Genomic DNA, 14,500 nt, shown 5'->3' on the forward strand with positions numbered 1-14,500 from the left:
TGAGCACACTCACCGTCAGCATGTTCTCTGTCAGGATGAGCTCTGACAGGTTTTCACAGTCCCCAATGGCCTCCGTCACCTCCCCCAGCCGGTTCTGGTCCACTTTTAGGATGGAGAGCTGCTTCAGCTGGCCTGGGCAAAGGGCAAGAGCGCCATGGGCCACACTGCACCGGGGGGGGGGGCTGCACCCACTCACCCACCCACACCCCAGACAAGGAGCGTGGGGAGGTCCAGGCACAGATCCAAGTCCGGCTTCCCACTGGCCCATCCCAAGCAATTCTGCCTACCAACTGGTTATTCTAACATTTGCCAACAGCTAATCACTTCTAACAGCTTTAGCAAAAGGGACGCGGTGTGCTGCTTGCCAAAGAGAGAACCCGACACCTTTTGCACAAGTTAGAAACCAGGCCCAGCAGTGCCTGGGGAGGGCAGCGTCTCTCCAGCAGATGAGGAGAAAAGGCCCCCCTGAGGAAGTCTCAGAGTACTGAAGGAGGACGCAGGATCACCCAGGCTGGTCGGCCAAAGGGGTCTCTCTGCTGATAGTGACTCTTCTGCAAGAGCAGGCACACACACCCCCGTCACTCTTTTAGTCTCCTCTGCACTGTCTCTCCCCACTCCCCAGTCACTCCATTGGCGGGAGCCAAATCATCAGCAACACAAAGGAAGAACATTGGATGGTCTCAAAACAGGATGGTGCCTCCTCCAGGCAGGGCCCAGCACAGTGAGGGGGCTTGCCAACCCCAGGTCCACAGGATCCGCCCAAAAACCACCTGGCACGTGGCCTCCTGTGTAATAATACTGGGCCTCAAAGACAGGTACCGTATTTTCCTGTGTATAAGACGACCCCTATTTTTTTTAACCCAAAATTAAGTTGCTTAACTTTTTTGGGGGGTAGGGGAGGTCACTTCCACCAATCGCTCACCCGCCTGCCCACCACTGCCGATTGCTTGCCACAGCCACTGCCAATCGCACACCTCGCCACAGCCACTTGTCTGCCCGCTTGCCACCATCAACAGCCCACCCGCCCACTTGCTGCAGCCGCCAATCACCTGCCCAACTGCCACTGCCAATCTCCTGCTTGCTGCTGCCATTAATCACACACACCCCTCTGCATTCACTATCCATGTATAAGACAACATCCAATTTTTGCCCACATTTTTTAAAGCAAAAAGCATCATCTTATACATGGAAAAATACAGTATGTTCCTCCTGCTACCTCAACTACTGAGAAGTGTAGCCAGCCTGGTTTAAAGAGAAAAGCAATCTTCTGCGCCTGAGCTGCTTTTCGTTTCCTGAGTCAGATTTGTCTGCCCTCTCCCCACAGCACCCCCACCCAAGAGTAGGTAACTCTTCCCACGTTCCCCAGGAGGCGCCTGCATCCCCATGGGGCCTCCCCCAGCCCCCCCCCCCGTGGCCCCACAACCGCCCGACTCACCAATCCCATCCGGAATGGACTCCAGCAGGTTCTGCGAGAGCAGCAGGTCGGTCAAGGCCACCAGCCCACTGACCTCGCCCGGCAGCTGCTCCAGCTTGTTCTCAGAAACATCCAGGCACACCAGGCGGCGCAGATTGCCCAGCTCCTGCGAGGGAAGACCGGCTGGGTGGGCGGGCAGAGTCCTGCAGGGACTGACTGATGCCTGCCCCGTGGGGCCCTTCCTCTCCCCCTCCCCAAGGGCCCAGCTAGGCTCCTCCAGCCTGTCTGCTGCCTCCCTGTCTTTCAGAAAAGGCTACAGACTGCCTAGCAAAGCCCTGTGAAAACCCTCTTTCCCGCTTCTGTGGTTCAGGCTTCCTTGCCATGGCAAGACATGCAGGGAAAGCCTCCTTGCTGCCAAGGGTCCAAGGCGCTGGAGTCACTTGCAGAACGTCGGGTTCTGTTGTGTATGGGGCCATCCGCCCGCTGCCCTGCTTCCATTTTCAGTATTCACCTCAGAACAGAAGCGTTGGCTTGCTTGCTTTTCCAAGTGCCTTTTAGGACAGCAAAGACAAAGCCCCCCACCCAACCCAGAGCATGGCCCGGCCAGGGGCTTGGTGGGGGCACTCACTGGGGGCAGCGACGACAGCTGGTTCCTGTCCAGCCACAGCTCCCGCAGGTTCGGCAGCGCACCCAGTGTGTCCGGCTGCGGATGAGACAGAGCAAGCGGTCACTCAGGAGGGCGGCTGCTCAGGACGCCCTGCTGCATCCGGCAAAGGGGCTGCCCTCCAACTTGGGGGCCCCTTGAGTGATGATGCCACCCCCTGCCACCCTGCCATCTTCTGTGTAGAACAGAACCCCATCCATTGACCTGGCCTCCCCAGCCCCTAAGACGCTGAGTCCCTTCATGGTGCCAACAGCCTTCCAGTTCCCCAGGAGGGGTCCTGGATGTGCCCGTCACCAGGCAAGAGGCGGGCAGATCTCCCTCGCCCAGCCCCTTGGCCAAAGGCTGCCCTGTGGGTCACTCAGGATGCCCTGCTGCATCCGGCAAAGGGGCTGCCCTCCAACTTGGGGGCCCCTTGAGTGATGATGCCACCCCCTGCCACCCTGCCATCTTCTGTGTAGAACAGAACCCCATCCACTGACCTGGCCTCCCCAGCCCCTAAGAAGCTGAGTCCCTTCATGGTGCCAACAGCCTTCCAGTTCCCCAGGAGGGGTCCTGGATGCGCCCGTCACCAGGCAAGAGGCGGGCAGATCTCCCTCGCCCAGCCCCTTGGCCAAAGGCTGCCCTGTGGGTCACTCAGGATGCCCTGCTGCATCCGGCAAAGGGGCTGCCCTCCAACTTGGGGGCCCCTCCAATTAAGCTGAGTTGAGGGAGGGGCGTGTCTGGTGGGAGGAGGCAGCCAGTTCACAAAAAGAAAATGAGATGAGGAGGGAACAGCCCTGAGTGTAGGTGTAGGGGAAACTCCCATCCCAAGGGCCATGCTCCCGCCTGGGCAACCTTCTGGGGGCCACGTGCCAGAGGAAAAAGCCTGCGGAGCCAAAGATGAGACTCTTCCTCTCATACCAGAGCAATGGCAGATCCATCTCTCTCCAGCCAAGGAAGAGCACTCAAGAAGGGAATGGAGCGTGGCATGGAGGGGCATGGCCTGGAAGAGCCCAGAGGACCAGGCAAGAGCAGCCTGGAGGGTAGCATTCAGCCCCCAGTGGGAGGCTCCAGGAAGGAAGGAGGGGAGACCCAAGTCCCACACCCCACAGCACTCACCAGCACCTCCAGGTCGTTGCCCCCAAGGTCCAGTTGCTCTAATTTGACCAGGAAGGAGAGGGAACTGCAAGGCAAAGAAGGCGCTCAGTCAAGGGGCTGGGAGTCCTGGGCACCAAGAGGGAGGAGCGGCAAATAATTTATGCCCCTCCCCCAAAAAACTCCAAGAAGGTGCTGAAAGCTGGAGTGCTGAGCGATCCTCAGGCTGCCCGCTTCCAGAAGTGCTGGTCCTCTACCTAAGGGGGTCACCCACCCCCACTGCCCAGCAGAGGCAGGCAGAGGCAGACACCCCCAAGACAAACTGAGGGCCAAGCTTGCACACACTCACGCAGGGAGAGACTTGAGCAGGTTCTCGCGCAGCTCCAGGGTCACCAGGTTGGCTAAACTACAAGAGAAAGAGAGAGGTTGGCAAAGCAGGAGGGAAGAGGCGGCCTCTCCTCTCTCCCCCTCCAGCCAAGAACTCACTTGCCAATGTCACTGGGCAGGCTTTGCAGGGAGACGTCGTTCAAGGCCAGGTGGCACAGGCTGCGCAGCTGGGTGAAGCCCTCGGGGAGCCTGGGAAGAAGCGGAAATGACAGGCCTTTGTCACTGCGCCCCATGCAGCTCGCGCTCCCCCCCCCCAGCCTGCTCCTGCGCCCCAGTGCATTCCAGCAAGACGCAAGGAGAGGCCTCCACCTGCCTGCTGCTGGTCCTGGGGAACCGGCTGGCACAGCCTGGCAGGTGGGAGCTCCAGAAGCAAGAGAGCCCCACCTGTCCAGGGGAAAGGGACCAGAAGGACCCTGGGATACTCAGCGGCTGCAGGACAGAGATCGGCCTTTGGGGCCAAGCGCCACTGCTGCCTCCGCAGCGCATTCCGTGTCAGGAGACCCTCCAGCAAGGGCAGCTATGAAATTCTGCTGGATCAGGCCAAAGGGGCCCATCTAATCCAGCATCCTGCTCTCACAGTGGCTAACCAGATGCCTCAATGGGAAACCAGCAAGCAGGATTCCAGCCCAGACCCCTCTTGCCAGCAGCTGGGATAAAGGCACATTGTGAGCTCCAACTGGGAGGCGGAGCAGAGCTTCTGTGCCCAGCAGCCACTGAGAGCCCTTTCCTCCTCCATGAATTTGTCCAATCCAAATGGGTGGCCTCCTGAGTGAGGGAGTTCCACAGTTTAACTCTGTGCTCTGTGAAGAAGCCCCTTTCCTTTCCTTTCCTTTCCTTTCTCTGCCCAACATCCAGCTTCACTGGAAGCCCACAACTTCCAGGATTGCAAGAGAGGGAGGAAAACTTTAATCTTTCAATTCATTCCAAGCTTAATGCTATATATTTTTTCCCATATTTAAAAAAAATAATTGCATGTTTAACACAGAAAAAACCCCAACCATCCCCCAATCATACAACTTTCATACCAAGCACAATATACAACTGAATACCTAGTGACTTCCCTTCCACCGTTTTCCTGGTTTCTTTACTTTTCTACTAAATCGCCTATTCCAAATTTTTAATCATCACATTGCTTCCTTTGTTAATTTCTATTCTGCTGGATTTACTCAAGACCTGCTATGCTCTTTACCTGTTTATACCGGTTCTTAAAATATTCAATAAACATTTTTCAACCCTCCTTATATTCTTCACCATCCTTTTCTCTTATCCTCCTCATCATACCTGCCAATTCAGCATAGTCAAGCTTTTAAACTGCCACTCTTCCTTACTGGGTACCCTACTCGTTCTCCACCTTTGGACCAGTGAATTTTGTAGCCACAGTGGTGGCACAGAATATTAAATTATTTTGTTTTTTAGGGACTTCTGTTGTTACAGAAGTCCAAGCGTAATTTTATAAACTTCTATCATGTCATCTCTGACTTGCCTTTTCGCTAAACTCAAAAGTTCCAAGTGCTGCAACCTTTCGCCTTTCCTTTCAGCGGAGAGGATTCTTGAACCAGGAAGACCTCTCCGCAAAAGACAGGACTGGCCCCGCATCCTCCTTTTGATCCAGTTGTCTGCCTGCCCTCAAGGAGCACTTTCGGAATCCCCCCAAGACCCAGCCAGACCAACAGAGCCTTGGACCAGGAAGGACACCAGAGCCCCCCATCACCTTCCCACTCCCACCATACCTAGACAAGGGGTTTCCACTGAAGTCCGCGATCTCCAGGGATTTGCAGAATTTGATGCTTTCAGGAATTTCTGGAATGTCTGCAGCAAGCCGGGCACAGAAGGGGCACAGTAATGAGGCTTCACCCAGAAAGGTGCCGCTCCTCAAGGAATTCAGAGCAGCAAAGCCATTCCCTCCCCAGGGACAGGTCTTTGAAGAGCCTCCCTGAGAAGACCTGGGTTCAAATCCCCACTCAGCTCAATGAGTTACTCCAAGGGAGTGTGCTGGGAGGATCCAGATGGGCCAGCCTCACTTCCCTGCCTCCAGGTGCTTGGAGGAGGGAAGGTGGGCCTTCTCAAGAGCCACTGCTGCTGCTGGAACGGCAGGCGAGCCTGGCCAGGCTGAAGGAAGCACCCACAGACAGCAGACAGCTGAGCTGGTTGCTGCTTGAGCCCCGACCACTACCCTCTGGGGCCCTGTCTCTGGGTCATGGCAGCAGAGCCTGGCCTGCAGCCCTGTGCTCAGCCCCCAGCTGTCAACACAGGAAGCAGCAGCCGTCCCCCTGCAGGTGCTCCCTGGCGGGCATGTCACTCTCCAGCAAAAGACCTCCTGCCAGCAAGGGCAGCCGTGGGGCCCTTCTGCTGGCAAAGCGGGTCCTGTCCCCCTCGCGGAGGGGAAGGATCAGGCTCCCACTGCGGGGAACAGCCCAGCCCAAGAGGCCTGTCTGCCTCCCCGCTCCCCAGCATCTACCCACCATTGCGGGATATGTCCAGCTCCACAAGCTGCATGAAGTTGGCCACCTCGGGGGGAAGGCGCTGAATCTCATTGTCGCTCAGGCCAAGCTTGCGCAGGTTCAGGAGTCGGAAGAAAGGCTGCGGGGGGAGAAAAAGGAGAGAGGTTAGCCACTCGTGCAGAGGCCACCGCTCTGCCAGAAAGGGCAAGCCCACCTCAGTGCCTGCCTCTGGGGCAAGCCTGGCAGACAAGCTTCCCTCCAGACCAGATCTGGGGTTGTGGACACAGGACATTGGGGAAGGCACAGGTGTGCCTGGGCTACGGGGAGTAAGGATGGCAGCAGCCCAATAGAGAACCGCCTCCCCCCCCCCCCCCGCCGGCCAAGTGGCTTCTCAGGGTGAACCTGAAGGGAAGGGAAGGAGGCAGCAGGAGGAGGAGCCTGAGGAAGAGGAGGAGGAGCCTGAGGAAGAGGAGGTCTCTGCATCATTTCCCATGAGAGGGATGCCAGCCAGGCAGCTCCCAGGAGAAACACTCCTCTTGGGCAGCACTGGATGGAAAGAACCGCCCAGCCCTTGGGGAATGATGTGGGTTTGCCAAACACAATTTCAAGGCCCCCCCAAGAGTATCGCTTCACTTTCCCCCAGCTAGAAACAGTGCATACCTCTTTCTTTTCTTTTTTACAATTTAGTCCTAAAAGAATTCTGATGCACCATTTTAAAAAACCTGCCAGGAAACACCGAGACTCATCTGAGGATCAAAGGCAGCAGCAGCTGCAGCCATCACTTGCCAATAAAAACCAGCCAAAGGTCAATGGGTTAGAAGCACCTTCGCCTGTGGCCGAAATCCCAGTGGGGGCGGGGGGGGAGGCAGCTCTGCCCAGGAATGGCATGGGGGGGGGATACAGAGCAGGGCTTCCAGGAAGCACATTAATGCACAGGTGGGATTGATCACATAGTAGGATGAAGCCGTCTGCGCAGAAAGGCGCTCAAGGCCCAAACAGACCATTTTGAACAGCTGGAAGGATAGCAGCAAAGAAGCCGTAAAGCCAGGGCCTCATCTGCCCCCTGCAGCCCAGCCCAGTTTAACACTCTCTGACGCAGGCAAAGGAGCCACATTTCGGCCCTTCTGCCTTCTGGCCATACTGGCTCCCAAATAAACTGGCAATTCAAAAGTCGTAATAAAAGTAACTTAAATAAATAAATAAATAAATAACACCCCAAACCAAGTACAGTACATCACCAGATTTCAGAACTGTCACCTCCAGCCTTTAAAAAACATTCTAGCAGGGTTTGCTCCTATGCAGTACCTGGATCCAGGCACTTTACAGCCTTGGAAGGCCAAATGCAGCCAGGGACTGAGCCGGGGACCAGCAGCTCCTTGCATACCCTCCAGCCAGTGACTGAGAGCAGGTAGGCTGCTGCACTCTGCCCTGCCTGTGGAGCCTGACAAAACGTATGCATCCAAGCTGCCAATACATCTTGTCAGGGGGAGCCAGAGCTCCAGGGTCACAAGTCCCCTCAGCATCCCCATCTCAGCCTTTTCCAGGAGGAGCTTCAGTCTCTGGGCCCCCACCCACCGCACTGCTGGCAGACTCCCCAGTCTTCACACAGCAGGGTGGAGTGGCACATCCCGGGGCAATTCTTGTTGGGGTGGAGTGACTGTCCCCAGAAACACCTTCTGGAACCTACCGAGCAGGTAGGAGTGGAACCACTGCAAATCCAGGCTCAGCCACAGAAAGAGCCAGAATATCAGTTACAAAATTGTGCACAGTGAGCCGAAAGTGGCTCTCCCTTTCTCTCATGATACTAGAACAGGGGTCAGCAAAATTTTTCAGCAGGGGGCTGGACCACTGTCCCTCAGACCTTGTAGGGGGCCGGACTACATGGGGGGGGGGGGTTGAACAAATTCCTATGTCCCACAAATAACCCAGAGATGCCTTTTAAAGAAAAGCACACATTCTATCGGACCGTCCGCGGGCCGGATTTAGAAGGCGATTGGGCCAGATCTGGCCCCCGGGCCTTAGCTTGCCTACCCATGTACTAGAACTCTAAGGGATCATGCAAGGAAGCACCTGGCTGGTCACTGCGAGAAAAACCTGCGGCCTGATCCACAAAGGCTCTTTGTATAGCACAAATCCCCAAAAGGTCCAAGCCCTCCCCCGCACCCTGTCCATCTTTATTGATAGCCAAGCAGTATGCAAATAAGGAGAGACCAGCAACTGATGCAAGGAAGTGACTTCTACCAAAAAAGTTGCCTGAAGGCAGATTAATGTGGATCCAGATATTCCGCCTCATGCCAGGTAGATCTGAGCAGGCTGCGGAAAGTCAGCTGCTCACCTTCCCTGTGACCATGTCTGAAGTTACCCCGCCCAATGCACCCAGCTGCTTCCAAGCGGCTGCCTGGCACTTGCAAAGGACGCCTTCAAGATCAACCCAAGCGCAAGAAGAAGTCTCCAGGCAACAGCGACCGCCTTGCTGCCCTTCCTCCTTCAGCTGGGCTGCTCTGCCCTGACCATCCCCTCTGCCCCTTGGAGCTCCTCTCTGCCTGTCCTGCTTGCCCAGGGGCAGACCAGAGCCCAGGGCCCTCCTTCCCTCTAGCAAGCAGCCTCCTCCTACAGCCAGCCCCCTGTGGCAGACTCCACCCAGCTGTCCCTCACTGAACCAGAATTTCACCTTCTTAAGAAAGGCAAAAGGCAGCCTGCGCTCTGCAACAGGTGGAGAAGTGAACCTGTTTTCTGTCCCACAGACAACAAAAAGCATATCATCTGACTCCCATTAATAATAATAACAATTTATCTTTTATACCCCGCCCACCTGGCTGGGTTTCTCCAGCCACTCTGGGCGGCTTCCAACAAAGATTAAAAATACATCAAAATGTCACACATTAAAAACTTTCCTGAACAGGACTGCCTTCAGATGTTTTCTAAATGTCCGGTAATTGTTTATTGACATCTGATGGGAGGGTGTTCCACAGGGTGGGCGCCACTACCGAGAAGGCCCTCCGCCTGGTTCCCTCTAACCTCACTTCTCACAGTGAGGGAATCTCCAGAAGGCCCTCAGAGCTGGACCTCCATGTCCAGGCTGAACAATCGGGGTGGAGATGCTCCTTCAGAAGACTGGACTAAAAGGAGAGAATTGGCAGCCCAGAAGATTTGTACCAGTTAAACCAGATTAAGGTGTCCCTGAACATCCCGAGGTCCAAACTCCAGACTGGCTTTTGAAATTCCCCAGGCACCAGGCACGTTTTGCAACTGGCATGTGTCCAATTGCGACCATGTGGGGATCTCTGGGTGCCAGGCTGGTGACCAACATCTCCATCTGGCAGCCCCTACAGCTTTCTTAAGCAGGTAAGCAGAAGGGCTTCATTATCGCATTTATATCCCACCTTTGTCTCAAAGTAGCACATAGTTCACCCTCTCCTCAGTTCATCCCTGCCATGACCCTGGGAGGGAGGTTCAGATGCTGCGACAGACTCCAAGGTCACCTGGTGAGATTCATGACTGGGTCGGGACTTGAACCCTGATCTCCCAGGTCCTGGCCCAACACCCTAACCACTACAGCACACTGGCTTCCTACAGTACTCTGTAAATTAAGGAGATGAAGAAACATGGGGAAAGCAAAATGTCACTTAGAGAAGGATCTGAAATAATGTATGTTCCTCGGAGCTAGGATTGTTTTATTGGTGGTTTGAATGTGTTGTAAACTGCTTTGAGATTTTTTCCTTAGAATATAAAGCAGTATAGAACTGAAAGGAATACAGGCATCTTCCCTCTTGCATGCAATCAGCACACATGCTCCTGCTGACACACACCCCGCTCTGGGCACCGAAAGGGGGGGGGAAGAAATTCACAAACCTCTCAGTGATACAAGCAGCAGCCGGAAATCGAAACCCCGCCCCAGTAAGGAGAGATTCCGTTGTAATAATAAAGCACAGTGCAAAAAAAGACGCCTAGACATTTTGTTGCGGCAACCAACCTAGCTTTAAGGTGCCATTTGGCAATTAGTTTATATATCTGAGTTTTTAACTGCTTCTGAAGGATGGCAATGGGCTGCCTGCAACACAGAGCAAAATGCAAGGAAAGGGGGGCCCTCACCCACCCAAGCTGAGATGGACCAGCCCTTGGCAGCCAGAGGGGGCACAGTGCCCCTTCAGAACCTCCACCAGCTCCAGCCTGCAGCCAGAATCTGCCCCTAAAAGACCTGAACCCTCAAAGGCCAGGGCATTTCACAAACAGGAGGCTCCACTTTCAAAGGAGGGGTGGGAATAAAGAGGGAAAACTCCCCTCTCTTTTTCAAAGAGCAACATACAAACAGCGCAACACGTGTGCTCCAACTTCATAGAATCATAGAATCCTAGAGTTGGAAGAGACCACAAGGGCCATCGAGTCCAACCCCCTGCCAAGCAGGAAACACCATCAGAGCACTCCTGACATATGGTTGTCAAGCCTCTGCTTAAAGACCTCCAAAGAAGGAGACTCCACCACACTCCTTGGCAGCAAATTCCACTGTCAAACAGCTCTTACTGTCAGGAAGTTCTTCCTAATGTTTAGGTGGAATCTTTTTTCTTGTAGTTTGGAACCATTGCTCCGTGTCCGCTTCTCTGGAGCAGCAGAAAACAACCTTTCTCCCTCCTCTATGTGACATCCTTTATTATATTTGAACACGGCTATCATATCACCCCTTAACCTCCTCTTCTCCAGGCTAAACATGCCCAGCTCCCTTAGCCGTTCCTCATAAGGCATCGTTTCCAGGCCTTTGACCATTTTGGTTGCCCTCCTCTGGACACGTTCCAGTTTGTCAGTGTCCTTCTTGAACTGTGGTGCCCAGAACTGGACACAGTACTCCAGGTGAGGTCTGACCAGAGCAGAATACAGTGGCACTATTACTTCCCTTGATCTAGATGCTATACTCCTATTGATGCAGCCCAGAATTGCATTGGCTTTTTTAGCTGCCGCGTCACACTGTTGGCTCATGTCAAGTTTGTGGTCAACCAAGACTCCTAGATCCTTTTCACATGTACTGCTCTCAAGCCAGGTGTCACCCATCTTGTATTTGTGCCTCTCATTTTTATTTATTTTTTGCCCAAGTGCAATACTTTACATTTCTCCCTGTTAAAATTCATCTTGTTTGTTTTGGCCCAGTTCTCTAATCTGTCAAGGTCGTTTTGAAGTGTGATCCTGTCCTCTGGGGTGTTAGCCACCCCTCCCAGTTTGGTGTCATCTGCAAATTTGATCAGGATGCCCTTGAGTCCATCATCCAAGTCGTTGATAAAGATGTTGAATAAGACCGGGCCCAAGACAGAACCCTGTGGCACCCCACTAGTCACTCTTCTCCAGGATGAAGAGGAACCATTGATGAGCAGCCTTTGTTTGTGTTGAGAAACAAGACGGCCCTCTGCTGCAAAGGCAAGACTGGATGGGAGGTGACAAAGTGGGTCAGGATGAGGCACCAGCAAATGGACCTCCTTCTGCCCCCCCCCCCCCAGCACAGACTGTGGAGCACCTTAAGATGTAAAAGGCAGGGTCATTGTTTCAGGGCTGCCTGCTGCCCACAGGCACATGGCATGGGGGGCAGCTACATCCCATGACCTGAGAGCCACCCACAGAGGCTTCCCCTCAGAATGGTGTGTCAGCGCTGCCTTCCTGCTCTGAGTAAAAAAGGCAATAAGCTCCTCTAGGCAAGGCGGCAGCTCAGTGCCCCCAGCACTGCCCCTGGCGCCTTCGGCAAAGGATGTCAAGGCAAACCAGTGCAGCCTTGAATGGGGTCAGGTGCCCATCTCCTCCCAAGACAACTCTGATGCTCATGATCACAACCTCCCACCATGCCTGGCACCTCACATGGACTCGCAGGGCCCTTTTCAGGGGCAAGGAACGGGGCTCCATGGAGAGGCTGCCCCAAGCACCATCCTGCTTCCAGCCGAGGCCATATCCAGTTGGGCCAAAGGAAAGCTGGCAAGCAGAGCCTGAGTGCCACCGTTCCCCCCACCCCCATCTCCTGCAGCACCTGGCCCTGTTCTCCCCACTCCCTCCACCCTGACCAGCAGCCCCTCCACTCAGCCAGTACACCCCCAGGGGAAGACACCCAGCAAAGGGAGAACGGGCAGGAGGATCAGGCAGAGGGGCAGATGAGGCTGCAGGGGAGAAAGTGCCAGGTGGCGTGGGGGGGGAGGGGGGCTCAGCATGAAAGCTTCAGGAAGGGTCTTCTGAATGGGTTGGTTTCTGGGGTGGAGACAAATTCAATGAACCCCACACAAACACAGATGCTTGAGACCAGGTCCCCTGCCCTCTTGACTTCAAACCTCAGAGGGACTGAAAATGGACCAAGGCTTTCCTAGGGCAAAATCTGGAGAAAATCTTCTTCCCAGGAGAAGCCCCAAGCACTGCCTGGAGCACCCTGCCCAAGGCTTGCAGCAGAACAAAGCCCCCCCCCCCTGCACTTCACACCTCCAGCCCACCCTGGTCCTCCGCTCTGAATGGCAGCACCATCACCCAGGCCAGGGAGGCCCAGGCAATACCTGCTCCCCCAACACAATTTTGAGGCCGCCACCCTGGCAGCCACTCAACCACATCATCAGAGGGTTGGAAATGAAAAGGAAGAATGGCTGGAGGATAAAAGGATCAGAGCCAGGAGGCAGCTTCTCAGCAGCAGCAGCAGCAGCAGCAGACAAAGCCCCCGGCAGGAGGAGGTGGCTGTGAATGGCTGGCCAGGATTAGCAGTGAGAACCCGAGGCACCACCACCCTCACGCCCCCCCCCCCCAGGACACCCTGTGCCCCTCCCCCTGCTTCCCAAGATGGCAGCTCCCAGAGAGCCAGCCCCTCTCCCCTATGCTCAGTGATGAGGGGGCATTCAAGCATCACAATAGTCTTCCCCGCCCCTTGGTCCCCAAGTGCAGTAGACGCCCCCCCCCCCCGCGGGTCAAGAATAAGAGTGGCTTTGTCTGTCCGCCCAGGACTGCCTGCTCCTCCCCCACGCCCCATATCGGGGCCTGGGAAGCACTGTGCAGGGCCTCACCCAGCTCCTGGAGGAAGCGGGGCAGGAGGTGTCTTGCAGGGGGCGACAAGGTCCCTGAGCAAGGCCCCTCTTGCTCTGCTCAAGGAAAACTTCCCCAGACCAAACAGCTTCCCACCCCCCCCACCCCGCCAAGGCAGGGGCGGCTGTGCCAGGAGAGGGAGCCAAGCTGACTTCCAGCACCAGGGAGGGCAGAGCAATTCTTGCAGGGGGGAGAGGGCTTGCAATCAGAGTGTCAGCTCAGAGAGAGGGGCATTCCCAGCCCAGGGAATGGCTCTCGCAGAGCAGGGCTGCTGCCTCCTCCTGCCTTAGCTCTGAGAACAATGGGGGGGGGCAACATGAAGCTCTCCTGGCCTTGGTGGCCTCCAGCGGGCCCTGCTTATCCCCCCCTCTGCCTAAGGGGAGCATATCCTACACAAGGAGCAGCCGAGGAGACTGAGGAAGCCAGCCAGGCCCTTTCTATCCATACACACCTTTCCTCTGCCCTTCCCAGGAACGCATGGGAATGTCCAAAGGACACTTGAGGGCTAAAGTGTTGTGTTTTGTGGGGAAAGCTCCAGGGCTAAAAAGGGGGGGGGGTGCTTAGAAAGAGTGTTAACAACAAGAACAACTTAAAGCAGGTGCCTGTGCCTGGAAAGAGTGGGACTAAGGGTAATCATGGCTAAGCCCAGAGGCAGCAGACCTGCCAAGCTGCCAATCCTCATAACACCCACCTGGCTGAATGGCAAGCATCAGTAGAACAGAAGTAAAGGCCACAGCTAGAGCAGGAAGTAAAAGTAGTGCAGCAGCAGCCTAGTCAGAAAAAGACCCCCTTCTGCCTCACAGGCAGGCAGGTAAGCAATGAGCAGCCGCCAGAACAGCCACTGCCGCCACAGCAACCCACACAAGCAGCAGCCCCTTTGGCTCCTTGGCTGCCTCCTCCTCCCGCAAGGCAGGCTAGCCGGATTTCCTGCTATTTAACCCTCCATTCTCAGGCCCCAAAGAATGCATATCAAATGCCTGGGGAAAAACACTCTGGCTGCCATTCCACAACATGCACACAGAGCTCAGGGCCCAGCCCTACCCTGGCCAGTGTGGGGTGGAGCACGGCAGCTGTGGAACAGTTGCACAAGAGACTGGTGGCTGCCTGCCTGCCTGCCTGCCTGCCTCCCTCCCTTGGAATTCAGGGAAGCCCTGGGATTTGGCCAGGGCTGGGGGTGGGGACTGATGGCACCCCACTCAAGTCTCAAAGGATCGTGGGTGCTTGCTCAGCTAGACATCCAGCTCTCCAACCCACACCACTAAGAAGAAGCAAAGGAGGAGGGCACCAACCCGTCCCAGCCAGAGTTCCTGACAATTCTACTATTGGCTCTTCACAGGTTTCTCAGTCCAGAACATGCTTGGTTTGCACTTACAGAAGGAATCTACTCCCCTCTCTGCAGCTTCCACAGCGAGCAACAGCCACAACAAGGCCTCAGGGAAACCAAGGAAAGGTCCACAACCGTAGGCTCATCCTGAGGTGGACTTGTAGCAG

At 55.4% G+C, this 14,500-nt stretch overlaps 1 protein-coding gene across 30 annotated transcripts in view; it reads right to left on the reverse strand.

The window, feature by feature from the left end:
- SCRIB (scribble planar cell polarity protein) overlaps window positions 1-14,500 on the reverse strand; it is a gene marked incomplete at its 3' end in the record, with an annotated part of 48,683 nt that overhangs the window by 32,777 nt on the left and 1,406 nt on the right. For all 30 annotated transcript variants that reach the window (XM_083749577.1, XM_083749600.1, XM_083749603.1 and 27 more), the window contains exons 2-9: window positions 6,002-6,119; window positions 5,270-5,348; window positions 3,639-3,728; window positions 3,502-3,558; window positions 3,177-3,240; window positions 2,043-2,117; window positions 1,436-1,580; window positions 14-132 (exon numbers count right to left, since the gene is read on the reverse strand). In XM_083749577.1, the coding sequence (XP_083605703.1) occupies window positions 14-132; window positions 1,436-1,580; window positions 2,043-2,117; window positions 3,177-3,240; window positions 3,502-3,558; window positions 3,639-3,728; window positions 5,270-5,348; window positions 6,002-6,119 (747 nt within the window). The remainder of the gene's footprint in view (window positions 1-13; window positions 133-1,435; window positions 1,581-2,042; window positions 2,118-3,176; window positions 3,241-3,501; window positions 3,559-3,638; window positions 3,729-5,269; window positions 5,349-6,001; window positions 6,120-14,500) is intronic.

The sequence above is a fragment of the Podarcis gaigeae genome, assembly GCF_964106915.1.
Source record: "Podarcis gaigeae genome assembly, chromosome: 7".
NCBI lineage: Eukaryota > Metazoa > Chordata > Lepidosauria > Squamata > Lacertidae > Podarcis > Podarcis gaigeae.